Source organism: Lipophrys pholis, assembly GCF_963383615.2.
Source record: "Lipophrys pholis genome assembly, chromosome: 11".
Classification (NCBI taxonomy): Eukaryota; Metazoa; Chordata; class Actinopteri; order Blenniiformes; family Blenniidae; genus Lipophrys; species Lipophrys pholis.
The window spans coordinates 3,633,916-3,655,260 of NC_137631.1; the positions used below are offsets into that span (position 1 = coordinate 3,633,916).

Consider the following 21,345-nt stretch of genomic DNA (forward strand, 5'->3'; position numbering starts at 1 on the left):
CTGACTCCGCCCCCATAAAGAGTCCAGCAGGGGCACGGCCCGGTGGTGTGCTAAGAGTGATTTTCCTGTGGTGTGGGGAGTGTTAAGAGTGACCTTTCCTGGTCCGATCCACTCTGAAGGTCTCGGAAGGAGAGATCGTAGACAATGAACATGTTCAGTATTTGCAAGGAGAAATCCTTTAGTGTGTTCTGCTGGAGAGGAGCCGAGCAGCAGGGGGTGTGACGTCATGTGAACCGGTATGAAAGTAAACAAGGCTGAAAGGAACACTGCTGCTGCAGCCAAAGACAGAAAGTTCCCGACTTGTTAATGCCTGACTTCATCGAGTCAAGGATTTCTTTCTGTTAAGGTTGCCTTTTTGTCTATGTAGAATCATCAGCCTGCACTAATAAGAAGCAGTTGTTATATCAGTATTAATGAGTAGCAGTATCATTATTGAGAGTATACTCTCTCATTAATACTGATATAATGACTGCTATAGCAGTTGTTATATCAACCCCCCCCCCAGACACACACACGCTTTTCTTTCTTTCTTTCCTTTTTTTTCTTTTCTTCTGTATTTAGTTCCACTCTAATTGTTCTTTCATTCATCGAGCTATATTAGAACTCTCCTTAAGTGAGCTCGTGGCCCGTTTAATCCAGGTAGCTTTTCGACAGGGGTTTTACGCGGCCGACTGTTCAGCTCAGTAACGGCAACAAGACTGCCTCTGATAATGACGAGAGGGATGCGGGCATGCTTGATGCCGAAATCGACTAAACTGTTAAACTCAGACACTGAAGATGAAGAATTTGATGGATTTGTGGAAGAGGAATGAATGAAGAAACTTCGACTTATCTGTTTGTTTTGCTTAATGCGCCTTATAATCCGGTGCGACTTATAGGTCGAAAGATACGTTGTTTTGCTTTGGTCTTCTCCCACCGTTATTTTTGTCCACATTTAAAATAACACGAACGCAGTACTTGGTTTGCCAAAAAGAAATCACATTTATTTGCAGACTATACAAGTTTCAAATCAATAATATATGGATAAAAAAGATCCATCATTTCAAATTTTTTTAAAAAAAAACAGTGAACAGAACAACATAGTGTCAGGTTCAAGTGTGTGTCTTCATGTCGCAGGGGGGTTTGATGTGTGACCCCGCCCCCTCCTGGCTCTGTGACCCTGCCCCCTCCTCGTTCTGCCGGGAACAAAGAGATGGAGCGTCCTCCCTGGACAGCAGGTTGTTTTTGCGGAGGTGGCAGGCCTCTTGGTAGGGGGGGCGTATCGGTGGCTGGGTGGGGGGCGTGTACTGGTAATGTTTACCAGCATCGAGCTGAAGGAAGACAAGTTCAAATTAAAATGCAGCTCACTGGGAGTGGTTTTCGTCTTTTGTAAGAGGTTTTCCCTTTACAAGTAAATCAATGGATGGAGTTTTAGATCCGGTGTTATCAAACACAGTTCAGTTCAGGGGCCACATTCAGCCCAATTTCACCTCGAGTGGTCTGGACTGGTAAAATAAACCACAATAACCTTTTCTTTAAACTTTTTCTTTGTGTTGTGGCGCTATACGCTATACGTGATGAAAGTGTCTATAATTTCACAAAAACAAGCAATTATGACAGGAAATGACTACTAATTCCTTCTGGGGAAAGACACAGTCAAATGTCAATTTTTTACAAACTCCCGCTGACAGCATGGCTTCGACGCTAACACTAGTTTGCTATCTTTCGCCGATATCGCAGCTCGGGTCTCCGTCGCTATGCTTAAGAAATGTTTAAAAAAAGGTTTTCTTGGAAATCTTTACAATTTGCTTTGGCATTTGGCGGGCCATATTGGAGCTTCTTGCTGGTCTTTGGCCTCCTGTTTGACACCCCTGTTTGAGATGAAATCATTTCAATGTCACCTGAAAATGAGGACAACCTGCTCAGGTTGCACAGCGCTGCAACACAGTGGTTTAGTACTGGAGTCTGGGATGTTCCACAATCATCATGGTGAGAGACACAAAACCGTCCTCCACTCTACCACAGTGGCTAATTCTAACAGATTTTATGAAAGTGCCCGTATTTGATCATTTTTACATGAAAATACATTTAGTTTAACAATGTTCATGATAAACTGCAATAAATGATGGGTTCAAATGTGGATAAACATTTACTGGGCTTTAACATGGAAAACATAAATATCATCATCTTGCATCTGGTAAGTGAATCCTAAATAAGTCTTTTTAGTGGAGGATTGTGGGAAATCTCAAGAAATCCAGAGACACTTTTTTCCTAGTTGGATGCACTGATACCAATACCGATACCAGTATCGGGTCCAATACTGCACAAGTACTCATACTTGTACTCGTACAAGAACCATGATACAACGTGGCAAGTATTGCGTGACATCATCTGCCAGCAGCAGGCAGAGGAGACAAACACCGGCGATGCTACATGCTAAACATGATGGAAGTTTGACTGATACACTCATGGTCAGCGAGCCTCGTCCTTCAGTCTCCAGTAGGGGAGAGTGGGGAAGATGACCCACCCCTTGTATCCAGGTAACCGTACGGCTCTGGATGTAAAGTTTGTCCCAGCAAGAAAGATTTGGATAAATTTAACCACGCACATCTTTTAACATCATCTATCCAAAGTGAAATTCTAATTTGGGATTTCAATCATCCATGGCACATACCCGTTAAAACAGGGGTGTCAATCACTTGGCGAGAGACCAAAAGCGGCCTCGTAATGTTTTCCAAAGTCTGAAAATATCCTAGTCTAACTGCTGTTTCTGATTTGTTCATGAGCAGGATCAGTGGGGAAGACATACAGGGATCATACAGTCTGAAAACCAACAGTAGATTTGGAGGAAGATTACTAAATGTGAACATTTACATGACATTGCAAGCACTTAAACTGGGAACCTTGAACCTACCAGTATTTATAGCTCATTCGACACTCATTTTAATAAACAGGACTAAAACTGAGCAGAAGCTGGGCTGCATGTGGAGTCTGAACTGGTTGAATTTAATCATAATGGTTTGCTGACATGAGAAAACGTGATGCAGGCTTCTGCTGTTTGATTGGCCGAGACCTCCTCACCTGGAGAGGGTACGTTCTGTCTGAGTCGAAGGCACTGAGGTCGCCGCATGCCAGAAAGGGAACGATGGTGCGGTTTGGACCCTCTAACTGGTTAAAGTCCACATCTAAAACACAAAATGCATAACTCGTTCGATATCACAGATCATCGTCATCATTCTTCATGTGAGCTGAATGCCACAAAGTTAAAAGTTCAGATGAGAAAACGCCCAAACAGATCGCTTTCAAAAAGATCGGGATGTTTGGCTTTCAGGTGAAATTTATAGAAAACTTAAAAAATGTAAGCCATCTAAGTAGAACCTCATCTCAAACGATTCATAGAAACAAAAGTCAGTAACAGTGGAGGGCTTACCACAACAAGAAACGTCTCAATAAGTCAATAACCTTTAGCGAAGCCCCGCCCCCGAACACAAATTAACTCATAGCATTAAACTACCAACTGCCCGACTAGTAGTGTTTGTCCAAACCCGGTTCAAAGTTACCGTAGGAGTGATCCAGCAGAGGGTTGGACATGTTGGGAACGTATCCTTCTGGAGGAGAGTAGTTCTGACAGACCACGAAGGCTTCTGGAGACAGAAAGTTTCAGCTTTTAGGAGACCTTGGAGCCATTTGTGATTGTGGTTCAGGCTGTTTGACAATATAAAGCTCAGAGGTCTGTGTTTTGCCTCCATGTTGGCGTGGCCGTCTGGCTGGGAGAGGTGAAGACTCACCGATGCTGGAGTTCCTGCTGCTCCGAGGTTTAGCACAGGTCACTTCACTGAAGAAGATCTTCAGCTGAGAGTAGAGCAGCGTCACATCCTTTCCTCGAAAGATCTGCGACACGCCAAAGGTAAAGAAGGAGAAAACCAAGTGGTTTAAGGTAGTTTCCTAATGAGTCACTGTTTTAAACCGTGGTTCTGCCTCTTCTGTGCGTTCTGGACAGTCGGTGTGAAAACGCCTGCAGAAGACAAGTCTGTCTGGAAGACACTGGAGCAAAGGTTAGACACTCGGCACTGGGTTGAGAGGGAGTATCACTGTTCATGTGTAAACGCACATGGTGTTGTTCATTGTTCAGTAAATATTGTTTTGTTGATTTCAATGAACATATTCAAAACTAAACATTCATTAAAAAAGTGAGAATCGATATTTGTTGCGATATTATCTAACGAAGTCTGCTAAAATAGTGTTCAGTTATTGAAAACCAAACAAGCTATTTGAATTGTACATGTGTACGTCGGTGTTTAGCTGGAGGTGAACTATGAAGCAGGATTCGTTGTCGGCTTCAGATTTAAAGTATTGTGTTCAAATAAATGTTCAAAACAGAAATGAAACACCAGGTTCGCCTCGTGTTGAAAACATTCTACAGTCATGCAAGCGGCTTGTGTGACCAGTAATACCTAGAAACTGCTCCTGATCAAGTCATGACATTTTTATAATAGTGAGAAAATACTACTGATGGATTTTGGGGTAAACTAATTAGACTAGTCTTATACGTCGCCGTTTGTAAAACAGGGTGTTTTTCTGGACTACTTGATTGAGAGTATGCCCACTCCTCCAGGGATCACGCCACCACAGTGAAAACAGGCCGGAGGCCTGTACTACAACGTTGGATTTTCTCTTATCGAGGTAGCTTCAGGATTAACCCTGGGTTTTCTGTACTATATAAACCAGCGCAGTAACTGACGCTGAAAGTCTAACCTGCTCCGGAGCAGCTTATGATCTCGATAAGAGGTCAGAGCGCCGCCTCCTGACCAATCAGATCTCTTGGAAAATGCCCCGCCCATTCTTAAGATGAGATGAGAAATTTATTTAGAACAATCTTTTTGACATAATAAAATAAATCCTGGTCTCTGAGGCTTTGAAGGATGTTTTTGTTCTTGACTTGTTCTAAGTCTGTTTATCTCCACGAGGGTTGATCTGGAATAATGAGCTTAATGATCACACCTGACAGAACTGCAGGAACACGGATTTATAGAACCAGAACTACTCCTGTCGTCATGGTGATGAATTAATATTCCAAGACAAAACACAAGAGAAACTCAAAACAAGTGATGGAGAATGTAAAGTAAAAGAAGAGCAGTGAGGAAGTTCAGCCCGACACGTTTCTGCTGGAATAAAGTGAAACTGAGTGATCACAGTGCTGTTGGTTTATATCACTGATGGATTAATCTGGTATAATCTCACCTAAGTCAGCATTAACAAGTCAGGAATGGGAAGTGTTGCTTTTATTCTGCTGGATGTGTTTTAATTCTTCATAATCTCAGAGATTAACTGCTCCTTCAGTAATCTGTAAACTGCTCTGCGGAGTTTCTCTCTGTGTGTCTGATTGGTCAGATGCTGCAAACTCCGCCCCTTTCATGTGAACGTGCACACGTAGGTCTGTGTTGAACTAGTGAGTTGATAACCTGCTTCATAGTAACGGTGATCAGGATCCAAAGTGTCTGGATCAGTCAACCCAGGAAACAGAGAACCTGGATATGTTGATCAGGAGTCGTAGAACCTGGACCATCACTTTGTACAGACTTCATTTGTTCTTACAGGAAGACAAAACTTTTGAAATCTTCTGCACTGGTGCAAACACTGATAGATAAACACTGGACTCACCTTGGCCACAAAGGTTCCTCCAGGTTTCAGGACATGAGTGGTGATGTTCAGAGCCTAGGAGACAAACGGCTGTCAGCCTACCGTCACCTGGAAGGTGAAACCACTGCGGCGCCATGTACTCACAGCCAGGAGGAGCTGAGCCTGGATGTACTCGTCCACATCGTGGAGGCCAGTCACTGCGGGTGTGAAACTGGACAGTGAGTGAAAGCAGCAACAGGGAGACCGTGCAGGTGAGGGACAAAGGCGAGGGTCTCACCGTCGGGAGCTCCGTCACACACCACCAGGTCAGCCGGCTGACCCTCGAAGTGACGGATTATCTCTTGAGCTGTGGACACCTGCGGGGAGGACGTTCGGATCAAAACTAGTTCTTTTACAGAGCCGAGGGAGGAACCGCCACCTCCTCACCTTGGTGATATCTCCCTGGATCTGTGTGACTCCAGACAGAGGAGCCATGGCCTGCAGGTCCACCGCCACGATCTTCACCTCCTCACCCCCACCGCCCTTCCCCTCCCGCTCTCTGCTCAGAGGGAATCACATGCTTTAAAAACATTTAGAAACTTCTTGTAGGACCTGGACTTCTGTTCAGTCCACATGGAGTCTGCGTGGCAGCGCTGCTCCTCTCTTGAACCTGAAGGCCTGTGCCTGACCAGGCTGGAGTTTCTTATCCAGGTAACTTCAGGTTTAACTCTGGTTTTCTGTACGAAACTGGTTCACTTCTTAATGGGGTGAGTCACCATGGTAACTTACGCAGAACCGCTAACCTGCTCCAGAGCAGGTTATGTTCTGGATAAGAGCTCAACCGTTAGAACAGCAGTGTCTCCCGACCAATCAGAACTGTTGGACAATGACCTGCCTACTCTTACTAGACCCTGATTGGTGCAGATTGTGAGAGTCGCACTGGAGAGGGAGAGTATTTAGGGGAGAGATGCAATCCTGTTGACAATATAAAAAAAACCCTTGTCACTAAGGTTTGAAGTAGGATTTTGTTCTTGTTCTTGACTTTTTCCAACAAACATGGTTAGTAATAATAATAATCTTTACAATTTCAGTAGGGTCCTTCGGCACGTCCGTGTATTTCGGGTTAATCCCACTTCGTAGTAGCGGCCCGGTCAGGTGAAACCAAGTGGACCATTGACCATAGAGCCAGGAGCGCACCATGGTGATTGTGATAACTCGGACACAAGTTAAATAACTCAACAATTTCACTCCGTTTAGGCCGTTCTGTCCTATCAACCCATCCTGGGTGAACCAGTAACTGGAGACGATTCAGTCCACTGACGGTGCCCTTTACAGCATCCACCTCTCTCATGGAAAATATAATCAACGGCATCCCTACGGAGGCTTGAGGTTAAGATGTGTGTTGGTGTTCGAAGAAGCAACCTGAGTTTTCGACTGAGGACTTGACTCCAGCTGCCGGGCGCCGCGCACAGATCCACTGCTCTGCTCACCCCTGAGGGGGAAAACACAAAATGATCCTGGCTGACTCATCTGGCAAGTTAATAAGAGCCACAAACCTGTGAAGTCCAGGCCTCAGAGTGCTGCTGCAGTGGTGTCGTGGTTAAAACCGAACTTCGCTCGGACGTGCTTAAAGTTCTAGGTTTTAATATTTAACCCAAAAACTCGTGCTACATGTTGAGTTAGCATCATTTTGAGGGAGACTGATGCGTTAATAAAAGACAAGCATTGATTCAATGATAAGAAATGACCTTCATTTGTACTGAACTCTAAGATTTTTCAATCGTGAGAACAATGTCTGCTGTACTCCGATAACTGAAATATGTGCACGGCTTTCTGAGCGGCACAGACACTCATCTACACACTTTATTGTGTTGTTAGTTAGGATGGCTAAGATAAGAATCCCCAAGACAGTCAAGATTCAGAATCTGCTCCAGACACTGAATTATGTATGCTTTTAATCCTCAAATTAAGAAATACCAAATGCTAACATTATAGATTCATTTAATAGGACTTCAGTATTACATTTTATGCACTTCGTTTGCTTGTAAAATTAAACATACTTTTACCATAAAAACTAAAATGAAACTCTAAATTTAACGGTGAGATGAAAAATCACATTTCTTTTATACTAAAAGCAGTTTTCAACTTAAAACAAACACTTTAATCAAATATGTTGTGTGTGTGTGTGTGTGTGTGTGTGTGTGTGTGTGTGTGTGTGTGTGTGTGTGTGTGTGTGTGTGTGTGTGTGTGTGTGTGTGTGTGTGTGTGTGTGTGTGTGTGTGTGTGTGTGTGTGTGTGTGTGACCTGTGAACAGGTTGAACTCCTGGTCCAGCTGCAGCAGCTTGAAGGCGCTCCTCGCCCTCCAGCCCTCCTCTTTGGCCAGACGGTAGTAAATATCTCGCTTGTCTTTGGAGGATCGACCCATCCTGACCTCTGATATACACACACACACACACACACACACACACACACACACACACACACACACACACACACACACACACACACACACACACACACACACACACACACACACACACACACACACACACAGTCAATCCATATTGCTATATTACTACATCAAAACTCATCCCCATATAAACTTCCTTCATTCAAAGGTAACAAAGTGAGGATGGATTCAAAACTCCAGTGCAATAGCGAGATGTGGGTTTTTTTTAACGTAGAAATGTGTCTTTACTTCTCTGATCGCAGAATAAATAGAAGTAGAAAGTCTTTGTTATCACGGTATAACAGACCTGTCATATCACATCTAACCCTAACCCTAACCCTCTAAAAAAAAAACAATGAGTGACGACTGGAACAAAACAATGTTAACTTTACTGTACCTGAGCCGAAATAAAGAGCAACATCGATATGCAAAGTAAATTACAGTGAAACTCATTCAGACCGAATCCAAAGAGCATTTTTATTCCATTCTATCTAATAATTCGTCTTTAAAACGGAGTCTGGTTCAGCTAAAGCGACTCGTACTCTTCAGTGCCCGTTAGTTAAGTTAGTTTTCTGTTTGCCTCAAAATCAGAGGGATGTATATCACACACACATTAGTCTAGAAGCTCGTTTTAATAATTCAAAATATCATTTTTTTTAAACATTTTTACTCACGTTCACGTGTTATTTTTTTTCCGGTGTTGTTGATGGGAGGACCCCGAGCTGTCCACAGCGCCTGTTCAAAATGAAAAAGCCTGCCCTAATTACTTCCTGAATAAAAGAAAATCTTAAACTTTTGTTTAACGTCTTAAAAAATGTTTTACATCATTTTAAAAATGAATGAAAAATGAGAATTAAAAAAAATAAATACGACGGAAAAATGAAATGAATAAACACTACATCTTCCTGTGTCAACTCTCTATATATTAAAGATTAATGATTCTCATTACTGACAGATAATTGAAAATATTGTAATTTTTAACCCTTTCATTGCCGAATTCGATCATAAAGTCACAATATCTTGGATTATAAATACACGTGCCACAGAAGCCCGAGCAGAGCCGGATGAGAATTTATTGGCATGCAATGAATTATTATTATTATTTTTACTTTAATGCTGAATTGTTGACGGCGCTCAAATCTTTGTAAAAAAAAAATAAAAATAACACACACGTCAGAAGTGGCGAACTTTTTTAATTTTATGGTCATTGGGCATGTGTCTGACAAAATGCCTCCTTATAGCGCCCCTTCCATTGTTTTCACATTTGTAACGGGCAAAATGTTTAACACGTCCAAGACATTTGGGAGACAATTCGGGCCATACCTCCCCTGGTCCAATCCATATGTTATATTCTATCAATGATATAAATTCATTATACTTTCAGCGCCTTTCAAAGCACCCAAGGTCACTGTACAGTGCGATTTAAAAAAACAAGTAAAAGAACATATATCAGTCGCACTAAAAACACGAAAAGCAAACATTCCGACATCTCTAGCAGACCGACAAAGATTAAGATGAATATGTTTGCTTTAAAAGGTAAAAGGTTTTTACATGAATTCAAGTGTCCAAGAATTGGACACTTCCGTTATATAGTGTCACCGGCTGGCAGCAGGTTTTAATGTTATATTATTAACTACTTGACAGTATTAACTTTAAATGTGGTGTTGTGAGTGTAAAATATGTTGATGATGATTCACTCTGAAAATGGTGTCCTTTGGTCAAAGGGCGTATGATGGCGACTGTTACACTGTTACACCCCAACATATCATGAAGGACACAGGGAAACGGTTTGGAGTTGTACCATTTTTATTCACTGAATTTTCTTTTAATTTGCTCGTTGGTTTTAATTCAGAAAAAGTTTGTTGAGCCTGGAAATAAAGCGGGTTGAGTGAAAACCTGAAACCCGACGAAAACCCATAACCACCCCGTGTCCTAAACTAGTAAAATACCAAAAGAACAAAGGTACCTGGTGGGCTGGCAAAACGAAAACAAACAGGTGCGGTGGCGGGCCAACCCGGTACAGGGCCGTAGGAGCCGGTACCAACACCCAATCTAAGAAAAGAAAACCCCAAACTACTTCTGACGGGAGAAACAAAAAGCAAAAAACAGGACCACCGGTCCCACCAGGGGGAAAAGGATCTAACCTAACCCCAAACAAGACGAAGGCTGAAGAGTCGAGGAGGGCCGCCGCCTGGCCGAACTGGAGTGAGCGAGAGAGGGAAGCCATCAGCGCCTCAGACACGGAGAGGCGGGCTTTAAAGAAGCCCGCCAAAATAAGAAATATCAAAAATACAGAAATAACCCCTCAAGAAAACTAATAAGGGAATATAGAGATACATTTACCTCACGCAAAAAATATTACTTTATATATAAAAAACCAAATCAGGAAACAATCCTCTTCACGTCTCAAACGGAAGTAGAAGAATAAGAAATAGGAAAAACCTTCCCCTAATACCCAACAGCGACCTTCTGAACTTTGAGGAGTCTGACAGACTCAGGTCCTGCGGGGAGCCTCAGGCCCACACTGCTGCCCCGCTGAGCGATCGGACACCAGCTCATTTACAGCAGGGCACAAAACCTCGGCAGGTGACACGTTCCAACGGGTGGATGAGCAAGGACCCGTTCGGTGCTGCTTGCAGCTTTAATTTCAGGATTTCATTTGACAACACTAAAATTGGTTTATGAGCATTTTGTGAATCTGGAGAAGTTTAAAGAATAGTAAATGATAAATCATTATGGTTTGAATGTTTCAATATTCACGTCTTGGGAATTAATAAGAAAATGATACAATAGCAAGAATATAAAAAAAACCCCAGTAATTCATAGTGGATTAGGATTGATCAGCACTTTTAAACGGATGTAAAATAAATGGAAATAAGCTATGAGCCTTCAAGCATGCTCTGTGTATGAGTGAACTAGTAAAAACTGCAGGTTTTTAATGTTTTATTTCTGAATATTTTAGGGATAAACTGCTGCTGCAGCCTGTTGGTATGAGTTTGTTATAAAAACTTTCTGTTTTGTAAAGTAACATTAATCAATAAATGATGGAGATAATCAGGTAGCCCTCCTGAACTGGATTTTCAGGGTGATCTTAGTGTTTAGATCAACATGACGCAAACAGTTTAGTACCAACAGGGTAGAAGACATAAAGATGAAGTTCTCAGTAATGGCCACATGATGGCGATGTACGTCAGCGATAACGTCTATACAGGATTAACTTTATAGAAAGTAAGAACAGATTATTACATAGCTGTCCAATGCAAACACACATTTAACCCTGATCCATCCCGCAGGTTTTTCTCCATTTGTGTCATTTTCCTTGTAAATGCATCTTGGGAAAGATTTAAGTCTCTCTTGGTGCATTTTGCAGTTGAAATGAAAATTTCTTATCATGCATTAATAGAAGACTGTGAAAACACTCATTTCCAAAGTCATTGAAACTAAAAAAACTTAATGTATTCTTTGTCTGTGATTTATAGGATTAGTTATTTGTGATCCTGATCAAAACTATCAAATGTGGATTATAACCCTTTAAGTGTTTCATTGCTGGTGGATGTTTCAGATTATGTCAGGTTAACTGAATATAAATGGATGTAAAAATGAGACCAGAAAAAAAAAAAAAAAAAACATTAAAGCAAATTGTTGATTCATACAAACATGTTTTAATATGAAAAAACTTCAATCCAAAATAATTTTTCATTGAAAATGTTACATGTAATAAAAAGTGTGGAAAAATAACGAGCCAAATCCTTTAAGAAGACTCTAATCTGATGTAATCCCAGTGTGTTCGGCCCCACAAGTTAAAAAGGGGGAAAACATTTAGATATGAAGACAACGTAAACACACAGAAGAGGAGGAATGTCGCTTTAACATGAAGACACAATAAAAACACAAAAAACACAATAAAAACATGTGAAAGAATATTTGCATTGTCGTCGTAGAATCCACCGTCTCTGTTCTAGCAGCAAGACACTCGTTCAGTCAAGTGTCAACCAGAGAGTGTGTGTGTGTGTGTGTGTGTGTGTGTGTGTGTGTGTGTGTGTGTGTGTGTGTGTGTGTGTGTGTGTGTGTTTCAAGAGTCTCAGCCAAACCACATGGGATGCTGATCGCCATGGTAACGCCTCGCTGTTTTAAGGCACTGAAGGTGTGGCCGGGCAGCTGACTCCGCCCGGGTGTCAATCGAATACAAGCCCCGACCCCGACTGGATCACAGGAGGCGCCAGATGGAGAGGATTAGATAACAGATGATGGCGATGGTGATGGTGATGAAGAACACAGCGATGCAATAATAGTTTCTCCTGAATTTTTCTGGCCGGGTTGAGGGGCCACGGCGGCGGCGGTGGCGGCGGCGCGCAGGGGGGGGTTGTACGTCACCCAGGGGTGGCAGAGGATCTGCTCCAGGCTCGGCCGCCTCGAAGGCTTCTGGCATAGACACCACAATATCAGATGCTGGCAGTCTGTCGCCGAGGAAGAGGAAGAGAGAAAAAATACTGTTAGACACCAGAAAATGTCTTTGCACCTAGAACAACTTCTGGAGATGAGCCTGAAGTCCTGAACTACCAAGTCCAGGAGGATATGTGCTGGGAGTCATGACACCACAGAGGAAACATGGTTCTGCTGGGCTCTACTGAGCATGTGCAGAAGAACTAGTCACTATGGCCGTGCTTCACATGGCACTGTAGTAGCAACAATTCAGAAAAGTTGTATTTTCGGCATTTCCATGGAGACAGAGACGGAGCGTTTTTAAAAAGTTACATTTTCCTCCGTTTCTGTCAAGACGAAACATTTTCAGAAACTTCCACCTTGACGGCCGTTTTCAACAAGTTGCATTGTCAGTTGCTCCGAGCACCACTGCTGTTGTAAGTTTTGTACTTTCATGTGAAAACATCCTGAATGACAGCAGACGGGCTCAGGGGCTGGTACTGACCCGAGGAGAGGAGAGGTTTCCCTCTGAAGTTCACTTTTCCCTTCAGGATGTCCTCGTCCTGTTCGAAAGGCACGTCCCCCGCCACCATGTCGTACAGCAACACGCCGAGAGACCAGACGGTCGCAGAGCGACCGAAGTACCGGTGGTACCGGATCCACTCCGGAGGGCTGTAGACCCGCGTACCTGCAGGACGGAGGGAGAGGCGTTACACTGCAGTAAACCTCAACGAGCAACAACTCACACTACTGACACACCGTGTAGAAAGTAGTGACGCTTCAGAGAACCGCAAACATCAAGATCGCACGGATCTCAGAGTTGTATTCAGAATTTTGCTTCACACAAAAATCCCATTACTAAATTAGAATATTCACGTTGCACTTTTCAGCGTACTTACTGCTGCTAGTGGTTTGAACTGTTTTTAACCGTTCTGGATGATTTTCCTTTTAAAGCAGGGCAGTCAAACATGAGGCCTGCGAGAGGCTCCAACCCAAACCATCAAACCACCAAATCAACAAACCATCAAAAACAACAAACCACCAAAAACAACAAACCACCAAACCACCAAAAACAACAAACCACCAAAAACAACAAACCATCAAAAACAACAAACCATCAAAAACAACAAATCATCAAACCATCAAAAACAACAAACCATCAAAAACAACAAATCATCAAACCATCAAAAACAACAAACCATCAAAAACAACAAACATCAAAAACAACAAATCATCAAACCATCAAAAACAACAAACCATCAAAAACAACAAACCATCAAAAACAACAAATCATCAAACCATCAAAAACAACAAACATCAAAAACAACAAACATCAAAAACAACAAACATCAAAAACAAAAAATCATCAAACCATCAAAAACAACAAACCATCAAAAACAACAAACCATCAAAAACAACAAATCATCAAACCATCAAAAACAACAAACCATCAAAAACAACAAATCATCAAACCATCAAAAACAACAAATCATCAAACCATCAAAAACAACAAACCATCAAAAACAACAAACATCAAAAACAACAAATCATCAAACCATCAAAAACAACAAACCATCAAAAACATCAAACCACCAAAACAACAAACCACGCTGCCAGGGGGAGATTGTAAAAACACCCAGAATGCAACAGCTGAAGGAGAAGATCATTTTGTGGCCCCTGAACTACAATGTGTTTGAGAGCACTGCGACAGAGTCAACAACTGTATACGTTTTACTCCAAAGTGTCCCTCAGTCATTGTTTCTCATCAGATAAGAAAAACAAAGAGTCCCGATCATCAACCACAGTAACTATGAACTTAACTTGGCGGGTAGATTCAGGCCATGTTCACACGTTACAAGTGAAAGTTCATTGTTTTTGTGTTTCAAGCCAATTTTTCAGCCTCTTCCAGATGTTTTAGAGTTTTTTCCAACTTCACTCTGCACACAAGAAACCACCAGGTGAGGCGGCGCCGTTAAATGGGCTGAATGAAAGGATCTATTTTCCTCTATGACGACGGTGTTTATTACAGTTATCACAGTGGACTCACCGTCGAACTCCGTGTACGCCGAGTCCTTGAGAAGCGCTCCGGATCCGAAGTCGATCAGTTTGAGCTGTCCGCTCTTTAAGTCCACCAGCAGGTTTTCGTCTTTGATGTCGCGGTGTATCACTCCGCAGCTGTAGCAGTGCTGCACCGCCGCCAGAACCTGCCGGAAGAAGGCGCGCGCCTCGGCCTCGTCCAGCGGGCCCCGCTCGGTGATGTAGTCGAACAGATCCTGGCCGGGCTCGGGCCGCTCCAGCACCAGCAGGAAGCCGTCCACCTGCTCCCACCAGTCCAACAGCGCCACCACTCCGCCGAAGGATCCACTCACCTTTTTCAAGAGAACTATTTCCAGGGGAACCGCGGTGCTGCCCTGCAGGGACAGGTTCAAGAAATAAAACAAAACACACATTTTAATCAACGTCTACAATAATCTCACAAAGTATGAAGCTTTCAGAAGGCTTATTCCCTCTGGAGACCACTGAGCCACTACAGACGCCCAAAGACAAAATGTCTTCTTCTTTACTTTGAAAGTTCCTCGTGAAAACGTCCGACCTCCTCGGCTGCCTTGTTTCTCATGTCATCTGATGACTGTACCACTCAACTAGACTAACAGACGACAGGCTGGACTGCACTGATGCAAACAAGCAAAAGAATTCATGTTTAAATAAACAATACTTAGAATTTTCACTACTTACTTAAATCGTTACGTAACAAAGGGTATTTGTGTTGTGGTGTTAGTAACCGTGGTGACGGAATGAGGCGCCGGTTCAAGTGAAAACGCATCGTTTTTGGGTTTTCCTTTGAAAAAAGTTCCACCTTTATACGGCAAACATTAACAATGGGAGAACACCGTCGTTCTAGTGGACAGACGACGAAGTTGGATTGTTATCACGCTGACTGTGTTACTGGATAAAAGACTGATCTTGAATTTAAATACAACCAGATATTTAGTGAGGCTGCAAAGCAAAACATCTCATGCTGAACATCCAGCAGCGTCGCGACTCCAGACCAGGAGTGTCAATCACATGTCAGCCGAGGCGTCACACCGCGGGCGACGAATTGAATCGCTTCTATGGACGTGGACCATTCTGCATCGACAAAACGTAATTATTTATATAATGTAGAAATGTTGTTTTCTGGTAGTGGAACAATAAAGTTCTCAAGTTGGGAAAAAAAAAAGGGAAGGTGAGCATTATGGTGCGTCATGCGTCAGGGGCAGGTAGACGAGAGGACGAGCGACGTCCCCGGTTTGGGGATTCTTTAATATTAGTGAGAATGACGAAAGTAAGACAAACTGTAAATTATGTTCTGACAAAATAGCAAGAGGAGGAGAAAGATAGTTGATACAACACCAGCAACTTCATCACCAGCAACTTCATCACCAGAGACATTTGGACCAGCAGAGAACGATGCGCGTTTAACTGCTCAGTAGATCAGGACGATTTTACTCCAAGCCGTGCTACATGCTACATGCTAAAGAGTTTCAGGGCTACATGCTACATGCTCAAGAGTTTCAGGCTCACACATTAGCGATGCTTCACGCTAAACATAATTAAAGTGTGACTGATACACCCATTAACAGCGGGCTGGATCGTGTGGCGGCAGAGTCTCCAGTCTGCAATATCTACAGGCTAGCGTGTAGTGTCCGTCTGCCTAGCGTCTGTCTGCCTAGCGCTTGTCTGCATAGCGCTTGTCTGCATAGTGTCTGTCTGCATAGCGTCTCTCTGCATAGCGTCTCTCTGCATAGCGTCTCTCTGCATAGTGTCTGTCTGCATAGTGTCTGTCTGCATAGCGTCTGTCTGCATAGCGTCTGTCTGCATAGCGCTTGTCTGCCTAGCGTCTGTCTGCATAGCGTCTGTCTGCCTAGCGCTTGTCTGCCTAGCGTCTGTCTGCATAGCGTCTGTCTGCCTAGCGTCTGTCTGCCTAGCGCTTGTCTGCCTAGCGTCTGTCTGCCTAGCGCTTGTCTGCATAGCGTCCGTCTGCATAGCGTCCGTCTGCATAGCGTCCGTCTGCATAGCGTCCGTCTGCATAGCGTCTGTCTGCCTAGCGTCCGTCTGCCTAGCGTCCGTCTGCATAGTGTCGACAGAAGCTGTACGGAGGTGGTTCATGATAAAGCACAGCCTTTACATATTGTTTGAGTGTGTAGTATAAATTAAGTTTGCCATGCCATTTTAATATTTGCTGTTGTAAATAAACTTGTCTGCTGTGTTCAGACTCAAGTCATATTTTGGATGTTTGTCATTTTCTGAAGTAAAAGGCCAGTTCATATGTTTGTGACTGAACGGGAAAACTTATCCATGAGCAGTAATATAGAAAAGTGAGGATGCAACACAGTTATGCATCATGGAATGGAATGTTGAGACGAGTGAAGATTCCCGGCCCGAGGCCACATTCACCCCAATTTCTATTTGAGTGGCCGGGAAATAAAGCCAGAACAACCTTTAAATCACTTTCTTTTTTTATTTTTTTGGCTGACCGACCTTTTGTTTGACACCCCTGATCTGGAGTCTGTCTGTAATAGAAGAAGAATTTGAAACAACAAAATCGGAGCCAGTGGACAGACCTGGACGCCACAGTGGCTCCACAGAAGACTCACGATACAACAGGCGGATGTCTCACCAGAGAGCCCCACTCATTCACTCTGTCCCTGCTCACATGCTTCACCGCCACCTGCATGTAAACAGAGCAGCTTTAAACACACAGCCTCAGCGGGACAAGCCACCATTGAACACACGGCAGAGACGACGGCACGCCGCTCCGGAGATCAAAGCAACACTTTGTCTCCCGTCAGACCGTTGAATAAAAGGATGCTTCAGGAGTTCGTCAATCAAACGATTAAGACAGCGAAACAGCTTCAAAGGCTAAAAAGATCAAAAAGAGTAAATCAACAGTCATTTGTGGAGGTTTGGACTTCATAAAACAGTTTTTGGAGAAACACAAAAGCTCTCTACGATATGAGCTTTTAAATAGTGTTACCTTTATTTTAAAAGATAAAAAAATCGTAAACATACTTTGGAAAAAGTGTAAAAAACAAATGCTTCTTTGGGGCATAAGGGTGGCAGACTTGTGAGTTAAAGACCATTTGTTTGCTCTTTTTGTCCTTGAATGTAACATAACTTCCTGCTCCCAGTCAGTGGAAGGCAAACTGAAGTCACAATGGAGTCAACGCCGCGAAAAGACAAACAAGTCATCAGCTTTCTTTATGAAATAAGGGATGACTGCTCCCCGTGTGGAACTGCTCTTCAGTCACAAATTAGAGCAGTTTGAAGGGGGATCACTTTTATCAGACCTGGTATACAGTTTTAAACAGTCTTCCCAAAAGGCAAGGACACACATCAGGTTGTGTTTCTCATAGTTTTTTAACAGTGGTGCCCTCTCGTGGCAAAACAAACAAACTGCAACGATTAAATAAAAATCATTTTGTTGTTGATGCGATCCACCTCTGTTTAAAACAAGAGGGTCAAGCTATTTTCACATAGAGCGCAATGTGAGCTCAAGTAAATGATTACATTATAAACTATATATAATCAGAAAACTAAAACTCTGTCTTTGTTTTAGTGCAACAAAATGTTAAAATATCATTTAAGAAGTTAATATTTAATTCACTATCCTTTTACAAAACATGACAAACCTGAAATTTGAACAGAACTGAAAATTCAACGCCTCAGGTCACCGTTTGCTTCACAATTTACAGATCACAGAGGATTTTTATTTCACTATTTACATCTTCAAAGGAAGATAATATTTGGTCACATGGAGCTGGATCTCAAACATATGGTCAGCTAGTTCATATTATGATGAGGGTAACTCTTCAAAGTCTAGAAATAATCTTTAATATAGACACATTTATCCTTCTTTGTTGGAATCCTGATCTATTAAACTGACTCAGCACATAATACAGACTAAAGTGCGCCCCTGGTGGCCAAACAGGTGTATTGCAGTAAACGTCAGAATTTCTCACAGCTGAAAAAACTTCATCTTGCAGGCTGATTTAATTTATTTAATGAGTCATAACCCTGTTTTGTTCATACACATTGTTTCCCACTTGACCCAGTCAAAAAGATAAAACGATATGTTTTAAAGACGAGGATTTAAAATGTAATCAATTCCTACGACGTTTGGTCATTTAACAAAATAAAACTATCACCAAATCTAAAAGAAGTTTACAGAAACAACCAATGAGGACATAAAGGATAAATAGACCTTGATTAAACCTTCACTGGTGGCTGGACCGAGACGCCTCAGTCATTCCTTCACTACAGGTGATTTGCATTAAATGCTTCCAAAGCATTTCCTGGGATCAGTTCATGTTTTACTAAAGTGTTTCTCTCACTGTTTTCTGGAGTGTCAGTGTCAGTTTCATGGAGGGAATTAGTCTCAGTGTCACTTCATTCCACTCCTTCAGCCCTTTTCACTGTTGGTCATGTTTGCTTTAGAGTCTTGCTGAAGGACACTTCTGGAGAGTGACGGATGAAGCATCGACTCTTCAACATTTTTGTTTTCACATAACTGAAGTTAACAATAATAAAAGTCAATATTGAAATAAAATAGTGAAACAATCTTTACAATCACAATTGTATAGTGCATATTCACTTGTATACATCACTTGTATTTTGCACAGTTTTAATCTATAGGTTTATATTTCGATTGCTTAAGATTATTAAAGTTTTTATAGTTTTTCAATTATGTGGCGTTCAGTCTGGGAAGCAAAGTAAGAATCTCAATGTCCAGGGAAACAGTTTCTTTACTGTGCACATGACAATAAACACTGTGAATCTTGAATCTTAAAGACAGTTACAGAGTTTGCATCCTCAATCAATATATATGTATGATTTAATGCACTATTTATTAATTAAAAACTGCACAAAACCTGACATTTTTTTAATTTCCAATGATTTATTTTTTACATATTGGCAGCAGTTATTACATGATTATTGCAAGTTATCACAATATGTGCTTCATTACAATCAACTATTTTGAAGCATTAGTTTTTATCTATTTGTTATTTAAACAAATGATTCATGAAAACATCCAATATATCTTACAACTGCGTGACTTTCCACTTTAAAACGGATAAAAAATGTATGAACAAGCGATGGAAAACAAAGAAACTCGTCAGATTGAGTTTTAGTGAATTAATCTGTAAAGTTTGTGTCATAAAAGTGTTTTAAACGACGAGATTTTAGCATCCTGAGAAGATTCAACGTGTTTCCATCCGGTATTGTTGCCGCCACGTGCCGCCGTCGCCACCAAAACAAAGCCCCCCCCACCAAAACAAAGCCCCCCTCCCCCCTCCTCTCGGTTCTTACCGGCAGCTCGTCGGCCAGGCGAACCGCCGAGTACACGGTGCCGAATCCTCCCCTGCCAAGCACCGGACCGAGCCGGTACAGCGTCTCAAACTGCGGCTTCTCCGCTTTGGCTACGGGGCACAGGGAGGGAGAGAGGACAGGGTTATTCCGGGTCAGAGGACCGGGATACACCGGGAGACAGGTAAGCTGTGGGGGACAGATGAACCGGGACACGGAAGGAGGCGTAACACCGGGTCCCCCACCTGGGGGTTACCTTGCTGCAGCTTGGCTGGCAGGTCCACGCCGGGCGAGATGTGAGGGAAGGAGCCCAGCTTGGAGAGCAGCATGGCTCCAGTTCTACCACCAAAACACCCCGGAGGAAAATAAATATAAAGATATATATCCTTCCTTTTTCACGGGTTAAAATCCTTTATTTTCTTTCTCTTTACCGCGGACAGAGGAGTGACCCGTCCCGGTAACATCCTGACCCGCACGTCAAACAGATCCCTCCGCCTGACCCAAGCTCTGTCTGCACCGCGCCGCGCCGCACATCAAACCGATCCTTCCGCTCAACTCACGAAAACCGCGTTCTCTCACTCAAAACTCGAGAGTCCGAGATTCTTCCTGACTGGTCCTTTAAGGTGCTAAAAAAAAAAAAAAAAGAGTCCCGACCAATCAAAAACAAGCACTAGTTTCTTTGTTGGCATGACGAGCGCAGTGATTTCATCAAGACGCCTCACAGGGCAATACTACTACTACTACTACTAATTATTATTATTATCATAGTCATCAACTTGATAAACAAATACACCAATAATAGTTTTCCAGCCCTGTATTAACCACGTTTCAATGTAAACACATTTATTTATATATAAGTGTTTTCAAATATACTACATACAACTTTTATTACCAATTTTCCTACATGTCAATGATTAACAGTCAGATTGTTTTAATACTTGGTCATATAATAACTCCTAATCCTCTGCATTCAAAGTCAATCACATTTATCAAACAAACAAAAATGATCGATAAAAACTGAATTATGTATTTGTCATATGTGAGAGATTAACTCCAATAGTGGCTGATTTGCAATATTAATTCTCACGCTGTCGGTAAAATATTCCTCTGTTATGTATTTAAGGGGTAAAATAATGTTTGGGTAAAAATGTGAAAGGTTCTAATTTGAGTAAATATAACTGTATATAAATGAATACTTTAGAATATTTATGACTCAGGTCTTCTATAAAACGTAGAAAAACACGAATTGGGTAAAATGTGAAAGTCATCAAGAGCTCACACCACCACCACCACCACCACCACCACCACCATATGAAGCTTTCACAATATTATTTGCAAATAACCATTTTGTTTTCACATTTGTTTAATTTGCCTCCACAGGGATTTTCAAAACTGGTCTCACTTTTTCAAAATAAAAACTGTTAAATAAGGTAAAATAGCTAAAACATCTAGGATTGATGGATTTGCTAAAAAAAAAAACCAGAAGAATTAAATGAAAAAATACAAAAAAATACTAATAAATTGCTAAG

The 21,345-nt window shown here is 42.1% G+C and overlaps 2 protein-coding genes across 3 annotated transcripts; both read right to left on the reverse strand.

The window, feature by feature from the left end:
• Positions 1 to 958: 958 nt before the first annotated feature.
• ftsj1 (FtsJ RNA 2'-O-methyltransferase 1) lies at positions 959 to 8,771 on the reverse strand. Of its 2 annotated transcripts, none has more exons than XM_080474920.1 (11): positions 8,722 to 8,771; positions 7,903 to 8,031; positions 7,021 to 7,090; positions 6,046 to 6,157; positions 5,897 to 5,975; positions 5,764 to 5,816; positions 5,641 to 5,694; positions 3,768 to 3,870; positions 3,540 to 3,623; positions 3,061 to 3,164; positions 959 to 1,310 (listed from the first exon to the last, which is right to left on the reverse strand). In XM_080474920.1, the coding sequence occupies exons 2-11, from the start codon at positions 8,021 to 8,023 to the stop codon at positions 1,092 to 1,094; spliced, it is 999 nt and encodes a 332-aa protein (XP_080331046.1). In that variant the 5' UTR covers positions 8,024 to 8,031; positions 8,722 to 8,771; the 3' UTR covers positions 959 to 1,091. The 2 variants fall into 2 exon arrangements, with proteins under 2 accessions (XP_080331046.1, XP_080331047.1); XM_080474921.1 differs by having other exon boundaries at positions 8,445 to 8,725.
• Positions 8,772 to 11,691: 2,920 nt separating this feature from the next.
• Positions 11,692 to 20,411, reverse strand: LOC308116880 (serine/threonine-protein kinase pim-3-like). The gene is made up of 6 exons (XM_080475342.1): positions 20,073 to 20,411; positions 19,820 to 19,929; positions 17,130 to 17,180; positions 14,517 to 14,880; positions 12,975 to 13,157; positions 11,692 to 12,504 (listed from the first exon to the last, which is right to left on the reverse strand). The coding sequence occupies exons 1-6, from the start codon at positions 20,143 to 20,145 to the stop codon at positions 12,281 to 12,283; spliced, it is 1,005 nt and encodes a 334-aa protein (XP_080331468.1). The 5' UTR covers positions 20,146 to 20,411; the 3' UTR covers positions 11,692 to 12,280.
• Between the last annotated feature and the right edge of the window lie 934 nt (positions 20,412 to 21,345).